The sequence below is a fragment of the Epinephelus moara genome, chromosome 9 (assembly GCF_006386435.1).
Source record: "Epinephelus moara isolate mb chromosome 9, YSFRI_EMoa_1.0, whole genome shotgun sequence".
Taxonomy (NCBI): Eukaryota; Metazoa; Chordata; class Actinopteri; order Perciformes; family Serranidae; genus Epinephelus; species Epinephelus moara.
In genome coordinates this window covers 38,952,244-38,969,256 of record NC_065514.1, presented here as the reverse complement: position 1 = coordinate 38,969,256, position 17,013 = coordinate 38,952,244, and the positions used below count along the sequence as shown (strand labels likewise).

At 40.7% G+C, this 17,013-nt stretch overlaps 1 protein-coding gene across 2 annotated transcripts in view; it reads left to right on the top strand.

Annotated features, from left to right (window-relative positions):
- Positions 1-530: 530 nt before the first annotated feature.
- The window catches only part of LOC126395387 (long-chain fatty acid transport protein 6), a 57,858-nt gene continuing 41,375 nt past the window's right edge, over positions 531-17,013 (top strand). Inside the window, exons 1-6 of one of the 2 annotated variants that reach the window (XM_050052805.1) lie at positions 531-685; positions 911-1,715; positions 3,693-3,896; positions 5,453-5,611; positions 7,381-7,505; positions 16,462-16,656. In XM_050052805.1, coding sequence (XP_049908762.1) covers positions 1,238-1,715; positions 3,693-3,896; positions 5,453-5,611; positions 7,381-7,505; positions 16,462-16,656 — 1,161 coding nt within the window. In that variant the 5' untranslated portion in view covers positions 531-685; positions 911-1,237. The remainder of the gene's footprint in view (positions 686-910; positions 1,716-3,692; positions 3,897-5,452; positions 5,612-7,380; positions 7,506-16,461; positions 16,657-17,013) is intronic. The other variant, XM_050052806.1, reaches the window with a different exon arrangement.

Here is a 17,013-nt window from a genome sequence, read left to right as displayed (position 1 = left end):
AAATATTAGTCACAATTCGCTTCCATAGCATTCAGCTTATATTCCTTGGTTAATACTTGTGGAGGGACATCTCTATACAAACGTTATAAGAAATATATTAAGAAATTTTTCACACTCTTTTGCATTGTGGAAACGACTTTTTCTGTATACGTCCCAATTTTTAGCTTTTCATGGTCAGAACACAGCTCATTGAAATACTGAATAAATAATGCATCTAGTACTAATAATTTACCATCAGTGGACAAAAATTTAACAAAACAGGCAAATACAAAAAAGTGCCAGTGTCTTGAGTGAGACAGGCAGTCACTCTCGATATTGTTATAGCAATGGTAGAATACAGATACTCCAGAACACAGCAGTTATAAGATAGACCATGGTATGCCTTCATTAATGCCCAGAGAGGAAATTCTGGTGTTACAGTAGCTCAAGGACAGATGTAGTAGCCTACTGACAGACAAAATTATCAAAAGCTTGTGTTTATTGTTTATTGTCATTAATTGAAAACAAAACTTTAATATCCAACTGGTGGGAGGCCCTGGGGTGGATCCAGAACAGCTGGAGGGATATATATCTCGTCTGACCTGGGAACGCCTTGGGAGCCTCCAGGAGGAGCTGGAAATCACGTTGCAGACAGGGACATCTGGAGTAGTTTTGCTCAGCCTGCTGCCCCGCAACCCAGCTCTGGGTAAGTGGATAAAAATGGATGGATGGATGGAATTCTTCACTGTGACATCTAGTGGCAGTATTTTGACAGAGTTATATTTTTGGAATAAAGTTTTTAAATATTTGATAGTGATTGAGATTGTTAATAGAAATGCTGTATGGGTGCTGACTTTGTCAGTATTTTATTTTTCATTTATCACAGAGCTCACATGTTTTATTTTTTTTATTCATGGTGTTTGCACTGCAGCTCATGCTGAAATAAACTGGATAAAAATGCCTGGAAACTGGAATAGTCTGGATGAACCCCCCCCCCACCCCTTTACACCGACTGCCGAACCAATCACGTCAATGTAAGGAGTGACATCTGTAGCCTAATAGGTGGGGGTGAGGGGATTTGGGACGGCTTCGCTAAATCTACAAACTGTTTACCTTCTTAGGGAAAGTTCATCGGCCGTCTCTGTGCTGCTGAGAAATTGTACAGTACAGTACAGGTTTTTTAGAGCAGGCGCGACGTAGCCTGTTCGTTTAAGTTCTGAAGCAGTTTCGAAGTGAGGTGTGGTGTTGTGACGTGAACATGATACCTCTGATGTTTACCAGCGTTTTAGCAGGACTACTGGCTCTTCTGCTTTACCAGAGGACGAATTATCCATTCTTCTGGGTGGATTTGATTTATTATTTGAAACTTCGGAAGTATAGAAGGACGTCGCAGGCTCGTATGCAGCAAGGAATCATCACATACCTCGACTGTTTTCTCTACCAGGCGAGGAATAACCCAAACAAACCCTTCATCATCTTCGAAAACCAGTCTCTGACCTACCAGGATGTGGACAAGAGAAGTAACCAGTTCGCCAATGCGTTCAGGACTGTGGGCTCTTTGAAACAAGGAGACATAGTTGCCCTGTTGATGTTCAATGAACCGGACTTTATTTGTGTTTGGTTGGGACTGTGTAAACTGGGCTGTGAAGTTGCCTTTCTCAACGTCAACATAAAAGCCCAGTCTCTTCTTCACTGCTTTCATAGTTGTGGAGCCAAGACGCTTGTTGTCGGCGCAGGTATTTCACGTTTTCCCACACCGTCTTCACGCAGTTTGGGCTTTTATTTTAACTAAGATCAACTCTCCTGCTCGCTCTCCTGTGCGTTGATTTATGAAGCTCGACTCTGCCAACATGATCTTCCCACAGAAATGGGAATGATTGCGATTTACACACAAAATAAGATAGGCTACACATTAGAAAGCCTGTTGTTATTGTAATACGCAGAGGAGGCTAAATCACACACGATGGCCTCAGCAGGGCCAAACAAAGACTTTTTGGGGGGCATTAGTTAAGGTTCCCAGAAATTGTTCTGGAGAGTTTTCTGTCGAAGGCTACTTTAATACAGTTTTGGTACAAATACATCAAAAAGACAGCATTCATTGTAGGGAGGCACGATATTGGAATTCTGGCTTATGCCGATACCAATAGGCCCTATATCCACTTACGTTTTTCCACCCAGTTGCAGAGAACATCAAGTCTCTCCTGTAGTGGAACTGACATAGGCCTATAATTATGTCTACTCTAATTGTGATGGCCCTATTGGCGGATTCAGACATAAAATACAATGCCTTTAAAAATGTACACTAGGCAAAACAAGAAAATTAATTTAACATAGGGTACATGTAAAACATGCCATACTTGTTTTTATGTAACAATTTCAAAGAAAACTAAAATTCATCCCACTTAAACAGGCTTGAGTAATGGTCTCCCTAAGACAGTCCTGACAATGGAGAAAACTAAGGCTAAGTTGACCTATTTCAACTAACAATAGTCATGTAATTATTAATAAATTAAGTTACTATTTCCATAAACTGTGCAGAGTGCAGGTGTAATAAAAAGTGAAAGCCACCTATCATTTCTAAGAGCAAATTTAGCTAACGAAAACAAGAAAAAAAAATCTAAAATATATTCAATAAAATAAGATTAAAAATACAAGTAGGTACCCAGAAATACCACAGTGTAAAAGGTGCTACACGTAAAGTTTTACTTGAGTTAAAGCACAGAAATATTATTAGCATAATGCACTTAATGTATCAAAATTAAAAGTACTTGATCTGCACGATGTTTCATTTTACACTGTTATAATACTATATAATTATTATTATATATTATTAGCTTACTGTTATTGATGCATTAATGTGTTAGCATAATTTTAAAGCTGTGGTAGGTTGAGGTAGAGAATATTTAAACTAACTGATATACTTTTAAATAAAAGATTACAATATTCATCTTTTTCTTAAGATAAGTTAAATAACTTGAAAAGTAACTAGTAACTGTAGCTGTAAGATAGTGTAAATGAAGTGGAGTGAAAACTACAATATGTCTAAAATGTAGAAGCAAAAGGTAATAGGAAATTAAGATACTTAAGTAAAAAACAATTACCTCAAACTTGCACATAGTACAGTTTTTGAAGGAATGTAAAGTGTTACTTTCAGCTGCCAATATACAGATACTGTAAAGGATAAAGATATAGGGGTAAATCATGAGATGTAAGTTATTAAATGTAATAATTTGTTTAAAGTGTTTCCTTGGGTCTGCAGCAGATAAAATCAGTCTTCATTATCCTTGTGTCCTGAGGGTAGAGGTTCTTCCTGAGCCTCTCAGTCCAGGCCTGGTGTAACCTAAGCAGGGAGAAAAGGCTGTTATCTGGGTGGTTGGGAATTTAATAATTCTCCCAGCCTTATTTTTGCAGCACCTGGTGTAAACATCCTTTAGGCAGGGTAGAGCAGCGTCTATAGTGTGTTCAGCTGAAGGAACTACTCTTTCAGTGTCATGCTCTGTAAATGATCACAGAAGGTGTTGACTTTACCACAACCTCACACACATTATAACAGGAACACCATAGAGTATAATTTAGTCTTATACAATGGCACAAACTACAGCCTCTAAAAAACATTGAGTGGAATCAGCAGCTCTTTGTGCATGTTTGTTTACTGGCTTTGGTTCTGTCTGATAAAGCAGCAGTATGATATCCCTTCATGCCTGTTTATCCAGATCTGGTGCATTTGGTGGAGGAGGTGTTGCCTGACCTGAAGAAGAACAATGCGGCTGTGTGGGTGGTGGATCACACATCCCCTTCTGAGGATTTTAGCACATTACTAGATAAGGTGGAACACATGGCTGGAGAAACCCTAAGTGACCTTCCTAAAGTTGACATCATGTCCAACTTTCTCTTCATTTTTACCTCAGGCACCACAGGTAATGCACGAACATTGTATTATTATATCACCTACAGATGGCCAGCACTTTTACTGTGCCAAAATCACATCTAAACTACTCTTGTGGAGACATTGTTGTAATTATAAAAAAGACTGGAGAAATACTACTTGGATCTGACAGAAGCTGACATAATAATGGCAACACAGGCACAGGCTTTAGTAGCTTCTTACCATCAGAATTTATATACTATATACATATATATATATATATATATATATATATATATATATATATATATATATATATTTATGTGATCCCAAAGACCAGCAACATGGCAAATACAATACAATATCATACTGTAAATTGAGATTCAATTGATTGTAGTGGGTGACTCATAAGTAAAAATGACATTTATGGATTTTTAGCCGCCTTACGAGTATCTTTAGTATTTTTAAACCTGGACAGTGTTTTCCCACATGTTTGTGTCTAAGTGACTAATGGGAACAACAACTTTTGAAACTGGGTCAGTACTGAGCAAGGGGGCAGCAGTGCTGGCAATGGCGATTTCGAGGCTGTTTCTGTTTAAACAAAAAAAACATCTCACTCTTTAACAGAAAGTTCTATATCTGTAGAGATCCTGTCCATTAATATGTCAGATGCTTAGAATAACAATCTGAGCCTGTCAGTGGTAAAAACAAGCACTTTTGGTGGACATACGTTGACGATATGGGCGTCTGTGGCTCAGAGGTAGAGCGGGTCGTCCACTAATCCGAGGATCAGCAGTTCAATCCCTGGCTCCTCCAGTCTGCATGTCGAAGTATCCTTGGCTGTTCGCTGGCTGTTCCATTGGTGTGTGAGCGTGTTAAAAACTGAGTAGCAGGTGGCACCTTGTATGGTAGCCTCGGCCACCAGTGTGTGAATATGTGTGTGACTAGAAAGGCACTATCCATTTAGGTCCATTTACCTTTTACCATTTACGATATACAATTGCCCCAAGTGGTTATGCTGCAGCCTGTTTCACTGCTGCAAGCTTCAGCGGTCCCGCTCAATACTGGACTGATTTCAAAAACTGTAGTTTTTGGGCACAAAATCATAAGAAAATGGGGTCCAGGTTGAAAAATACCAAAGTTACCCTTTATTTGGCCTCATGCCATAAAATATTTTAGCCATGCTAGCGGCATGGATTGGAACATTGGTCTGTTGGTCAGTTGGTCCACTTCTTTGGTCCAGACTGAAATTTCTCAACAACATTGAATGTATTGCCCTGAAATTGCCCTGAAAAATATCAGCATTGTCATTGTGAACATGACAGGACATTTAATATCTAGCTCAAAGCACTTCTGTGCCTAAGTACAGTCTCAAGCCCCTTGTATGGCTTAGTCTTGTTTTAAATACCAATGCTATTCAATCGTGGTACATTGATTGTGTGGTACAAAACTTTGGAGTGGAACATTTTGTATAGCACTTCCCCTACAAAGTGCTGAAACAAAGAACACGAGAGACAGAAAAATAGACCAAATACAGCTTTAAATATAATTTGAAATATGCAGAATGTGGGCCATGTCTTCAGTAACTGGCATGGCGTTCTCTTCCAGGTCTCTCCAAGGCAGCCCGGGTAGGTCATCTAAAAGCCATAGTGAGTATGGCCTTCTTTCAAATGTGTGGAGCCACATCTGATGACATCATCTACATCACTCTTCCTCTTTACCACATGTCTGCTTCCCTGTTAGGAATTGGAGGATGCATACATCTTGGTAAGGCAAGGCAAGACAAGTTAATTTATACAGCATATTTTAGCAACAAGGGAATTCAAAGGGCTTTACAGAAATAATCAAAAGCTGCTAGACAATATGCAAAAGAAACAAATGATAAAAAAGACATTTGAATACAATTAAAAGAGACAGAGAATATGAAATAAAAACAAGCTAAAATATATCAAGACAGGTAGAAACAACAAGAATAAAAGTTACAGTGCGGTGCGAGAAATGAATACGTATTTGATTTAATACAAGATTGATGACTGGAGTTTTCAGGGTTGTAGAATTTCTAAGGTCATCCATTTTGAAACATTTTTTGAAAGGCCTGTTGGCAGAATATCAAGGCAGCAGGAGGAAGGTTTTGGATGTTGCTCAGTGTGGCATTTCTCCACAGAAGAAGAAAAAGCCGGTAACAACATGACAAAATTTAAATTCAGCATGTGCCTCATCTGTACATAAAGTAAAGCATACAGTACGGACAAAATGTACAGTGCTGTAAAGTTGTCCACCATGGTTCCAGTTTGCCACTAGCTAACTGTAGCTAACTTGTTTGTCATCTGTTTGGTCTGTGACACAAGAGGTCAACTGGAAAAAGATCCAATACTAACAAGCTGAAAGGGGGCATATCTCCACCTATCACAGCAGAGTCAGACATACTTCGGTTAATAAACTGATTCCCCTCCCATGCTTGTATACTAGGACAGTTAGTCCAATCAAATGGCCTAGTCACGCCATGAACGTAGCTCCACTTAACTGTGCATTAAACATACTGACTGTTCAATCTAATAACAATATATTGGCTGATCTTATTTTTGGTCATTTATACATTAACACATGACATAAAGAAACATTTGGATAAGTGTCCTTTACTTAATTATTAAAGTATTACTGTAGTTTTTTAATAGAATTGCAGTAAAGATGTGTATTGGGCAGGACATTTCACAGCAGAGGGAACCTGGTCTGCTCATGTATCAATGCTTCATAGATCATGTCTTACCTATGGTAATTGCTCTCATGCTTGTGTACTGGGACAAGTGAAGGCTGCTGGCTGCCTCTGCCTTCCACTGAGTAGTCAAGGGGAATAAAAGGATGAAATCCTGCTCTAAATTATCATCTCACGATGAATGTTCAAACTAATTACTAAGAGAGCCCTTCTAGTGATGTGGTTAAGGAAGTAGTATGGCAGCAGAAATAATAGCTAAATTCAGACAAAGCAGAGAATGTGAAGAAAAATCCTCTGCACAGTAGCAAAGCAGGAAGTAGAAGATAAAAGAACCGCTGTACTCAAGGACAAATACACGCAATTCATACAATTCCTTGAAGATTTGCCATTTATATTCAGTACATTATAAGGTCCAGGGCAAAAACTGAAGGAAACCAACATGACAGCAGATATCCTTTAATGTTAGCCTATAGAATATTTCGAACTTGACAATACAGACAATGGGTCTCTAAATGGGTCCCTTGGTACATTCTGTTGGAATGCTTGTTATTGTAGAAGCTGACAGGAAGTAAACAGGGACCAGAGCTGTTGTCCTTGAAACAGAATGGCAATGAAACGGCCTACAAGGAATTCCCACTTCCTCACATACCAGGACAAAAGCTGAAACATAGCAGAGGAAATTTCTCTCTACAGCTCCAGCTATAATTATTCTGTCTGACATTGTTAGACATTTAGCACCCAAAACCCAAAAAGTTTGTAGCGCTATATTGTGTTATGCGATTTTGTTTGACATCTTCTCTCTGTCTTCTCCTTTGTATCACAGGTGCAACATGTGTGTTAAAAAAGAAGTTTTCTGCCAGTCAGTTTTGGAAGGACTGCTTGAAACACAATGTGACGGTGGTGCAGTACATAGGAGAGCTTTGTCGATACCTGTTAAACCAATCTGTGGTAAGACTGATAACTGATTTGACTAGAAGTTTAAAGCCTCACTCCAATGTATTTGACATTATATACAAATGACTGTACAAGCAATCATCCCAGCACTTTGATTGTCAAGGTTTCTGATTATACTGCCATATTGGGCCTTATGGACACAGACACTGACATTTCTGGCTGTAGTTTGGAGGTTAAAAAGTTTGTGCAATGTTGTGATGACCAACTTGTCATTGTGAACACTAAGAAAACAGAAGAAATGGTTTTGATCCAGCACATCTAGAGGATTATTTCCTACTATTGGTCCATAACCAGTTTTATTCTTACAAATACTTGCATGTACGTATTGACTGTCTTGGAATGTCCATGGGAATTCTTTATGCTCTAGGATCCAACAGCAACTTGACTTTTTGTACAAACTCAGGGTGTTTGGGGTTGGACAGAGGGTGATGATGTTATTTGTTATGCTGTAATAAAGAGTATATTACATATGAGAATCCAAGCTCAATTTGATGAAGCTAAAATCACAAATAAACAGACTGGTCCACATGGCGGAGGGAGTACGCCACATTGAAATGTGTACCACAAAAAGTGTCACTTAAAGTATTACTTTCCAGATTAATTGTGATATGTCACTTTTTTTTATGCTAGTGTATACTTCATCTCCTCTACATCATGCTCAGAGGGATTATTTCATATACTTTTTTATTGCACTACAATTTTTGAAAGCTGTAGTCACGTTGAAGATTCAGATTGATAATACAAAATATGCGCAAGAAATAAATTATGATATATTACTATAGATTAAACTACCATGCAGTATATAAAATAGATAAATGAGCTCCACCTTTACCAGCTGCAACATTTATGTGATCAAGATCAAGATCAAGATTTATTACCTGCATACACAGAAAAAAACGAAATACTGTTTCTCATCAGTGGCAGACAGTGCATTAAAAAGTCAGTAAAATAAGTTAAAAATCTAAAACATTAAGAAGACAAGATAAAATAAATAAACAAAGATCACAGAATGCCATACAAACACACACCATCAACTCTCAAAGCACATAGATAAAGTGCTGACCGTGCAATATTGTCCATGTTGCCTTTGACAGATGCTTAACTGTCAGGTGTGGGGGGGTGTGTGGGTGTAAGTGTAGGGAGGGGGGACAGTCTGTTGATCAGCCTGACAGCCTGAGGAAAGAAGCTGTTCAGCTTCCTGGATGTTTTACAGCTGATGCTTGCGTACATTTTTCTGAAGGCAGTAGGGAGAAGGTGTGATGGGAGGGGTGATGTGAGTCTGTAATGATGGAGATGGCTTTGTGGATGCAGCGCTGCTTTTATAATTCCAACAAGCAGGGAAGTGGAGCGCCGATGATCTTGCTGGCTGTCTTAACAGTTCTGTTCAGCTGCTTTTTTTCCTCTGCGCTGCAGCTGCCAAACCAGGAAGTGAAACTGTAAGTGAGGATGCTTTCCACAGTACCTCTGTAGAATGTGATGAGATGTGAGGTGGGGAGGCCAGGTTTCCTGAGTCTGCGGAGGGAGTGGAGCTGCTGTTGTGCTTTCTCGATGACTGCCATGGTGTTGGTGGATGAGGTGAGGTCATCAGCAATGTGGACACCAAGGTATTTCACACTGCTGGCCCTCTCCGCAGCAGTTCTGGTCTCTGGTCTTGTCCACATTGAGAGAGAGGTTGTGATGTCTGCACCATGTTGTTAGCTGCCTCACTGCTTCCCTGTATGCAGACTCATTGTACTTAATAAGGCCTACCACGGCCGTGTCATCTGCAAATTTGACAATGTGGTTGGTGTAGAAACTAGCTGTGCAGTCACGGGTGAGCAGGCTAAAGAGGAGAGGACTCAGCACGCAGCCCTGGGGGGAGGGTCCATGTACTTTGCGGCCATTCATTTTTCATTTTGATGTAGGTAAACAAAAAAACCGGAAACGATCCGGTTTCGTTTTTTTGTTTTGATGTAGGTAAACAAAAAACGGGAAACGAGTCGTCTCCTGTTTCTCGTTTGGAAAACGGGAAATGGGCCTTTATCAGATTTTCTATTATGTGTTTATTAAACACAAGTCTTCTTTTTTCTTTTACTCAAGCTTGTTTTGCCTTGACCCGGAAAACGGTATTCTTCTTCTACTACTACTTCTTCCTCTTCTGCTTCTGAAATGGCAAACTACACTACGACATCTTGCTGCCCCCTGGTGATATTATTGGCTTGCCGCGCTTGTGCGTCCATTTAGAAGCCTCCTTTGGCGCCCATTTTCTGGGACTTGAAATTGGGCCCTATAAGAGGCCTCTCCAACTATGTTACTGACGATCAACTCCAAGCTGAAGTCGCTTCAGCTACTGCTGACGTAAATAGCATCGCCCGAGATTCATTTATGATATGTATGATACTTAAAGCAGCTGTGCGGAACTTTACGTTTTCGTTGATTATAGTGCCCCCCTTTGGTCGAAGCGGTATGACACCCACAGCCTGGTGGTGTAAAAACTCGACTGCAACCGGCAGTTACCGCATGCATTTGTTTTGGAGAGCGAGAAGAAAATCATAAATGTTCTGGTGTAGTTCTGAATTTCTTATAAACTGAGGACAACTGCCTGCTGTATATTTGTCTTCATGGTCACAGTCACAGATAATTTTGTGGCGTTTGTTGTAACGTTACTAGACAAAAGCGGTTCACATCAGCTAACGTTACATTTAGCTTGCTTATAACTTCCATGTCGTCATATATTGAAGTGAAACAACGTCTAACAAGTTGCGGTATATTCTCTAAATAAAAACAAAAATTACATACCTGTCGATTAGGAAAAGGGCCAACTCGGGATCAGTTTTAAAACCTTTCAAATCTCTCAGCTCTCTCCACTTGGTGAATGCCCGACCGAGGTTTACAGTCGTTTGGGCGCGAGCCCTATCACTGTCCCGTTTAGCCTTCTTCTGTTCTCCTGTTCTTTTTCTTTTAGATGGTGCTCCTTCTTTATCCACCATGACATCGAAAGTCCTGGTAAAACTGTTATGTGTTCAGCAATGCATACCGCTTACTCAATTCAATTCAATTTTATTTTATTTATAAAGCCCAATATCACAAATCACAATTTGCCTCACAGGGCTTTACAGCATACGACATCCCTCTGTCCTTTGGACCCTCACAGCGGATAAGGAAAAATTCCCCCAAAAAAACCCTTTCACAGGGAAAAAAAAACGGTAGAAACCTCAGGAAGAGCAACTGAGGAGGGATCCCTCTTCTAGGACGGACAGACGTGCAACAGATGTCGTACAGAACAGATCAACATAATAAATTAACAGTAATCCGTATGACACAATGAGACAGAGAAAGAGACAGAGACAGAGAGAGATGCAGGACAGATGGTAATGGCAGTAGCTTACAACAACATTAATGAAAGTAATAATATTATAATTAATAATAATATATTAATATCTGATCTTACATGTGTGACAATAAAATATACTCGAAGAACACGGCTCTTCTTCTTCTCTCAATTTATTGCCGGATCGCAAACAACTTCCAGGTGCATACCACCACCTACTGTACATGTCATTCTATGTCTACTACATGTCTACTACATGTCATTTAGCCTGTTTCCTAAATCCTACTCGTAAACACGGCTCCTTCTTCTTCTGTGGTTTAATGGCTGCGGGCTGCTGTGGGCGTGCAGACTTACTTGTGCCTCCGGGTGCCATATTCTGGTTTGCTGACTTCCGCTGTGTCCGACCCGAGCCAGGCTACGCTAAATAGCCATATAGAGAAAGGCTTTTTTGTCGCTGTTGGGTTCAAATAAATATGCGGATCTTCAAGGGGAGGTGATACGAACTAGGGACAGTTTTATGAATGGTAAAAAGTTCCGCACAGCTGCTTTAATTAAATTAATATTGCCGATTTCCGTACCAGTATACCTTATTTTAATAACAGTAAGGCCTTAATAATATAATATCTAGGATGAACGTGCCATAATTAGTTTTGAATTATATATATATTTATATCTATCTATCTTTCTATCTATCTATCTATATATATATATATATATATATATATATATATATATATATATATATATATATTGTAGCTACTTAAAATAGCTACAATGATGTCATTTTGTTTATACAGTCACTTGGTAGATGAATTAATTATGTAGGCTACAAATATATTCAGTATCAGTAGGGTTAATTTGCAGTTACACTGTAATATTTACACATTCTAATAAACAAATGATACCATTTTGTATATTGGTTAATGGTTTGTTAATAATAATAATAACAATAATAATTACAAATAACATAATATAATAACAATACAAAAATGTATTATTATTATTATTATTATTATTATTAACAACCTGATGCAGTTCTGTATGCTTTTTTCACGCAGACTTACTCGTCTCTCACCACGAAACAAAACAAATGACTCCATCATGGATAAAACTCACAGACAGACTGAGGGGGGGCAGCAATGCGCCATTTTCTAGTCTGCCATTTCAAACGAAGAAGAAGAAGAACATTTTACGGGTCAAGGCAAAGCAAGCTTGATTAAAAGAATTATGGTTGTGTTTTATTTCCCGACTTGTGTTTAATGAACACATAATAGAAAATCAAATAAAGGCCTGTTTTCCGTTTTTCTATTTCCAATTTCCAAACGAGAAATGGGAGACGACTCATTTCCCCGTTTTTTGTTTACCTACATCAAAACTAAAAAGGAAATCGGATCATTTCCCTTTTTTTGTTTACCTACATCAAAACGAAAAACGAATGGCCGCAAAGTACACGGACCGGGGAGCCTGTGCTCACTGTGATCGACTTTGATGTTTGGCTGCCCACTCTTACTGTTTGTTGTCGCTGTGTCAGGAAGTTAAACACCCATCTGCAGATGCTGTTGTTGATCTTTAGGAGCCACAGTTTTTCCACCAGCTGCTGTGGAATGATGGTGTTGAAGGCACTGCTAAAACCAATGAACAGAGGCCTGGCATATGTGTTCTTCTGCCCCATGTGAGACAGTGAGAGGTGGAGCATGGTGGAAATTGCATCCTCTGGGGCCCTGTTGGCTCTGTAGGTGAACTGTAGTGGATCTAGGTCTGCAGGGAGACATTTCTTAATATGCTGCATCACCAGGCGTTCAAAGCACTTCATCACTAAAGGCGTGAGAGCCACAGGGCGAGAATCAGAAAGGAACTGCAGGATTCGGCTTTTTCGGGACAGGAATGATGGTGGCGCTCTTGAGGCAGGTGGGCACCACTGCTTGTTGGAGGGAGGTGTTAAAAATGTCTGTGAACACCTCTTTCAGTTCTTCAGCACAGTCTTTTAGGACACGCCCTGGGATGTTATCAGGTCCTGCAGCCTTGCATGGGTTGACGCTGGCCAGTGCTTTCTGTACTCCAGCTGTGGAGAGCTGTAGTACCTGGTTGTCCTGCCATGAGTGGGACACAACTTCAGAATATCTCTAATTCAAAAGATATCAGTGCTTCACCCTTTGTTGGTTGTTTGGTATGTGGTTTCATTTATTTAGAATAGAATAGCATAGAATAGAAAGAACTTTATTTATCCCAAAGGGAAATTCAGCTGTCAAGTAGCTCATAAAAGACAAAAAACAAAATAAGAATACATTAAAATAAGTGCATAAATAGAGATTTAATTAAAATAAAATTGTCCATTACACAGCCCAGTCCAGTTGTGAAAATTTGTTAGTGTGTGTGTGACTGGATTCAAGTCGTATTTAACAGTCTTATTGCCGTGGGAACGAAGGATCTTCTGAAACGATCTGGTCTGCAAAGCAGTGAGATGAGCCAACTGCTGCTGCTGCTCCTCTGTCACTCCAGGAGGCTGTGGAGAGGGTGTCTGCTATTGTCCATTATAGCTTTCAGTTTGTTCAATGTGGCCCTCTCCACCGCAATTCTTAGTGGGTCCAATCTCCTGCCGAGCACTGAGCCAACTTTTTTAACCAACCTGTCCAAACGCTTGGTGTTTTTGTCTGTCAAGCTGCTTTCCAAACACACTGCAGCGTAGAGAAGTGCACTGGCCACCACTGTGTGATTGAACATGGTCAACATCTCCATACACACATCAAAGGACCTCAGTGTCCGCAGGAAGAACAGGCGGCTCTGCCCCTTCCTGTAGAGGGCGTCGGTGTTAGAAGACCAGTCCAGTTTATCATCCAGGAGGACCCCCAGATATTTGTAGGTGCGCACCACTTCAATGTCCTCCCCCTGTATGGAGACTGGTTGATGGGGTGACCTCTTTCTTCTGAAATCCACCACCCTCTCCTTGGTTTTGGCTGTGTTCAGGTGGAAACAGCACTTACTGCACCAGCCCCTCAAGGCATCCACGAGGTCCCTGTACTCCCGTTCCTGATCGCTCCTGATACAAGCCACAATAGCTGTATCAGAGTATTTTTGTATGTGGCAGGACTCTGACTACGGCAGTTCCCCGTGGAGCACCAGTGCTGCTCCTGACCATCCCAGGTACATAGTTTCCAAGCCTGACATACTGAGGCTGCTCTGTCAGGTAGTTTGTTATCCAGGAGGCCAGGACGCGATCTACTCCCATCCTGGATAGTATTGAAAGCACTTGAAAAGTCAAGGAAAAGGATCCTCACACAACACCCTGCCTCCTCCATGTAGGTGTAGGCCCGGTGCAGCATGTAAAGAACTGCATCTTCCGCTCCCATGTGCCTCTGATAGGCGAACTGGAGGGGGTCCACATCATCAGTGACCTCTGACTTCTTCATAATCTGTGATGTTAAAGCCACCGGTCGGTGGTCATTTAACTCGGCCGGGCGCCCCACTTTGGGCACCGGTACGAGACAAGATGTTATCCATCATAAGTGCTAATATCGTAGATATTAGCACTTGCGATTACCATGACCTGGATGACTGAGAATCTTCACCAGAGTCAACAGAGTTGACTCAGTCCTGCAGGTGGAGTGTCGATGTCTATTTTCAGTTTAACTAGCTACAGCTGTTTTCTGTCTTTGTTTGAACAGGCCAGAAAAACACAACCACGCACCATCTTAGAAATCTTGGGGCTGAGTTGTGGCTGGTTTTGAGGCTTATGTCACCACTGTTCATACTGTGGCAAGTCTTACATATATTAGTAAACTAAAGCATGAAAATGAAAAGATGTTTTGCTGCCTCTCGCAGCAGCTTTAGACTGAAAAAAGAAAAAAAAACTTAATTCAATTGGCCGACTGTCATCGTTTCTGTGGGCTCCGGCAACACTAAACACCTGTGCTTGCCTGAGAAGGACTAAATGCACAAACCTGCTTTTTTTTAATATCCCATGGAGAGAGACTCTCACTGCAGCCAGTTCTATTTTGTTCTTAAGAAGTCAGCCTGCAACCCCGCTTCGTGGACAATAAACAAGGTGCAGACTTCCCTCATTATTGCCAGTGAAAATGAAATACAGCAACCCCACCCACACTGAAGAGTACTCATTGCGGTGGAAACACTATATGGACCCAGGGTCTAGGTACCATGTATGAAGGGTTACTCATGGTTCCATAGGCACCATACCAAAAGTGCCATTGCTATCCATGGAAATATCCATGCTTTCGCTATTCTTGCTAATGATGCTGGTCTCGACACATAGGCTAGAACAGCAGTCTGCCATGGTAACAGATTATGTATTGGTCCACACTCCCATTCTCTGTTTGAGAGAAAATTGAAAAAAACAAAACAAAACAGGAAGTAATAACTGGCAGGAGTGGGGCTTTAAAGACACAGTAGTTGTCCTTGCAGGCTGCAGTGTTTATTGCAGCCAGTGATAATGATGTCATGAACATAGTGAATGGTACAAATCTTTTTTTCTTTCTTTTTTTTTTTTTTTGCATTATTAGTAGAGGGGCTGAATTTGTGCTCAGAAAATAATAAACCTGCTCTTTAGATTCAGTTTACATGTGTAAAACTGTAAATTCTTTCCTGGAGAGAGGTAATGTCTGAGAGTCATTGAAATGATTCAGTCTCAGAGGACTATGAATATGAGTGATAAGTGGATGTATCCTTATGAAGCTTTGGGGCTTTCTTTCTGTTTGTGTCCCCCAAAAAACAAGTTCAGTGCCCCAAAAATTAAGTACTGGTGACATTTGGTGGTTTTGCAGCTTTTCAAGATAAGCCACTGTACTTTAACATCATGTGATTGTATTTGTTTGTTGTTGATTAAATATGACTTAATTCATAAAACTAGATCAAAACTAAAATAATAAAGCACTATATTTTAACTTTGGGCCATTCTGCTAGACATGATGAAAATTAGGTAGGCTAACAATTCAGTGTTGATCTTGTACCTAAGTGGTGCAAATTTCCTAACACGTTGCAGTTAATCAAACCACCTGACATGCTGTCAGGCCCTCGACTTCTGCCTAGCTGGCAGCTTCTCTCCCCATCCCTTTTTCTGTGTGTGTGTGTGTGTGCGCTTCATTAAAGGACTGGAGTTAGGTATGATTAAGCCTGGTCACAAACTGGCAGTCATTATCATCATGGTGCTCAGCCTCTAATTGCTGGTTTCTACCACAACACAGACTGTATTTACTCATTCCTTGGCCTGACCCCTGCTCCTGCTCCTGCCCTCACTCCCTCCTGTCTCATCCTCCCCCTCACTTGGCACTACCTGGACCCTACTCCCTGGACTGTGCTTCCCCAGCCTCCCTAGCTGGTTCCCCTATCAAGCCTGCTAACTTCAACCTCCCACTTGTTTTCACGCTGTTCCAGCTCCCACCCCAGTTAAGACTCATTCTCCACTCATCTGTGCCTGCCTCTCGTCCAAGTCTCTTCTCCTGTGCTTCTAGTCTTTGTCTAAGGCAAAGCCACATACGACCCCTATCACAGTCCAGGACACACTTGTGATATAAATGTTCTCATCTGACTCTGGGCAAGCCCTCTACATAAGCGTATTTCCAAAAGATAGGACTGCTTCTTAAAGAAGTGAAATGCTGTTTCATAATCCAAGTTTTATCTTGCCTCCAGGTTCCAGAGGAGAGAGTTCATAGGGTTTGGCTGGCAGCAGGAAGTGGTCTCAGGTCAGATGTTTGGAAAGAGTTCATCAAGCGTTTTGGTATGATCAAGATCAGAGAGGGCTACGGCTTAACTGAGGCCAGCATCGGCTTCCTGAACTACACTGATGAGGTCGGACCAATTGGGAGGGCGAGCTATTTCAACAAGGTCAGAAATGCAACAGTTAGTAATGTATACTCTGGACCTAGACCTCACTGTATTTCATTAGAGGCTGAGCAGCTGCTACTGGCCCCTCTTTCAGTCTTCTTCTTCTTCTTCTCCTTCTTCTTCTTCTTCTTCTTCCTCCTCCTTTTCTTCTTCTGCTTCTTCCTTTTTCTTCTGCTTCTGCTTCTTCCCTGTCTTCTTCTTCTTCTTCTTCTCCTGTTTTTTCTTCTCATGCATAAAAATTAACAAAACCAAAGTCTAAAGCTTTAAAAATTCCTAACAAGTCAGCAGTACATGCTACGACTTTGCAGCTTTAACCAGATTATAGACTCAGTTGAGCAGAAAGTTCCATTCACTTGG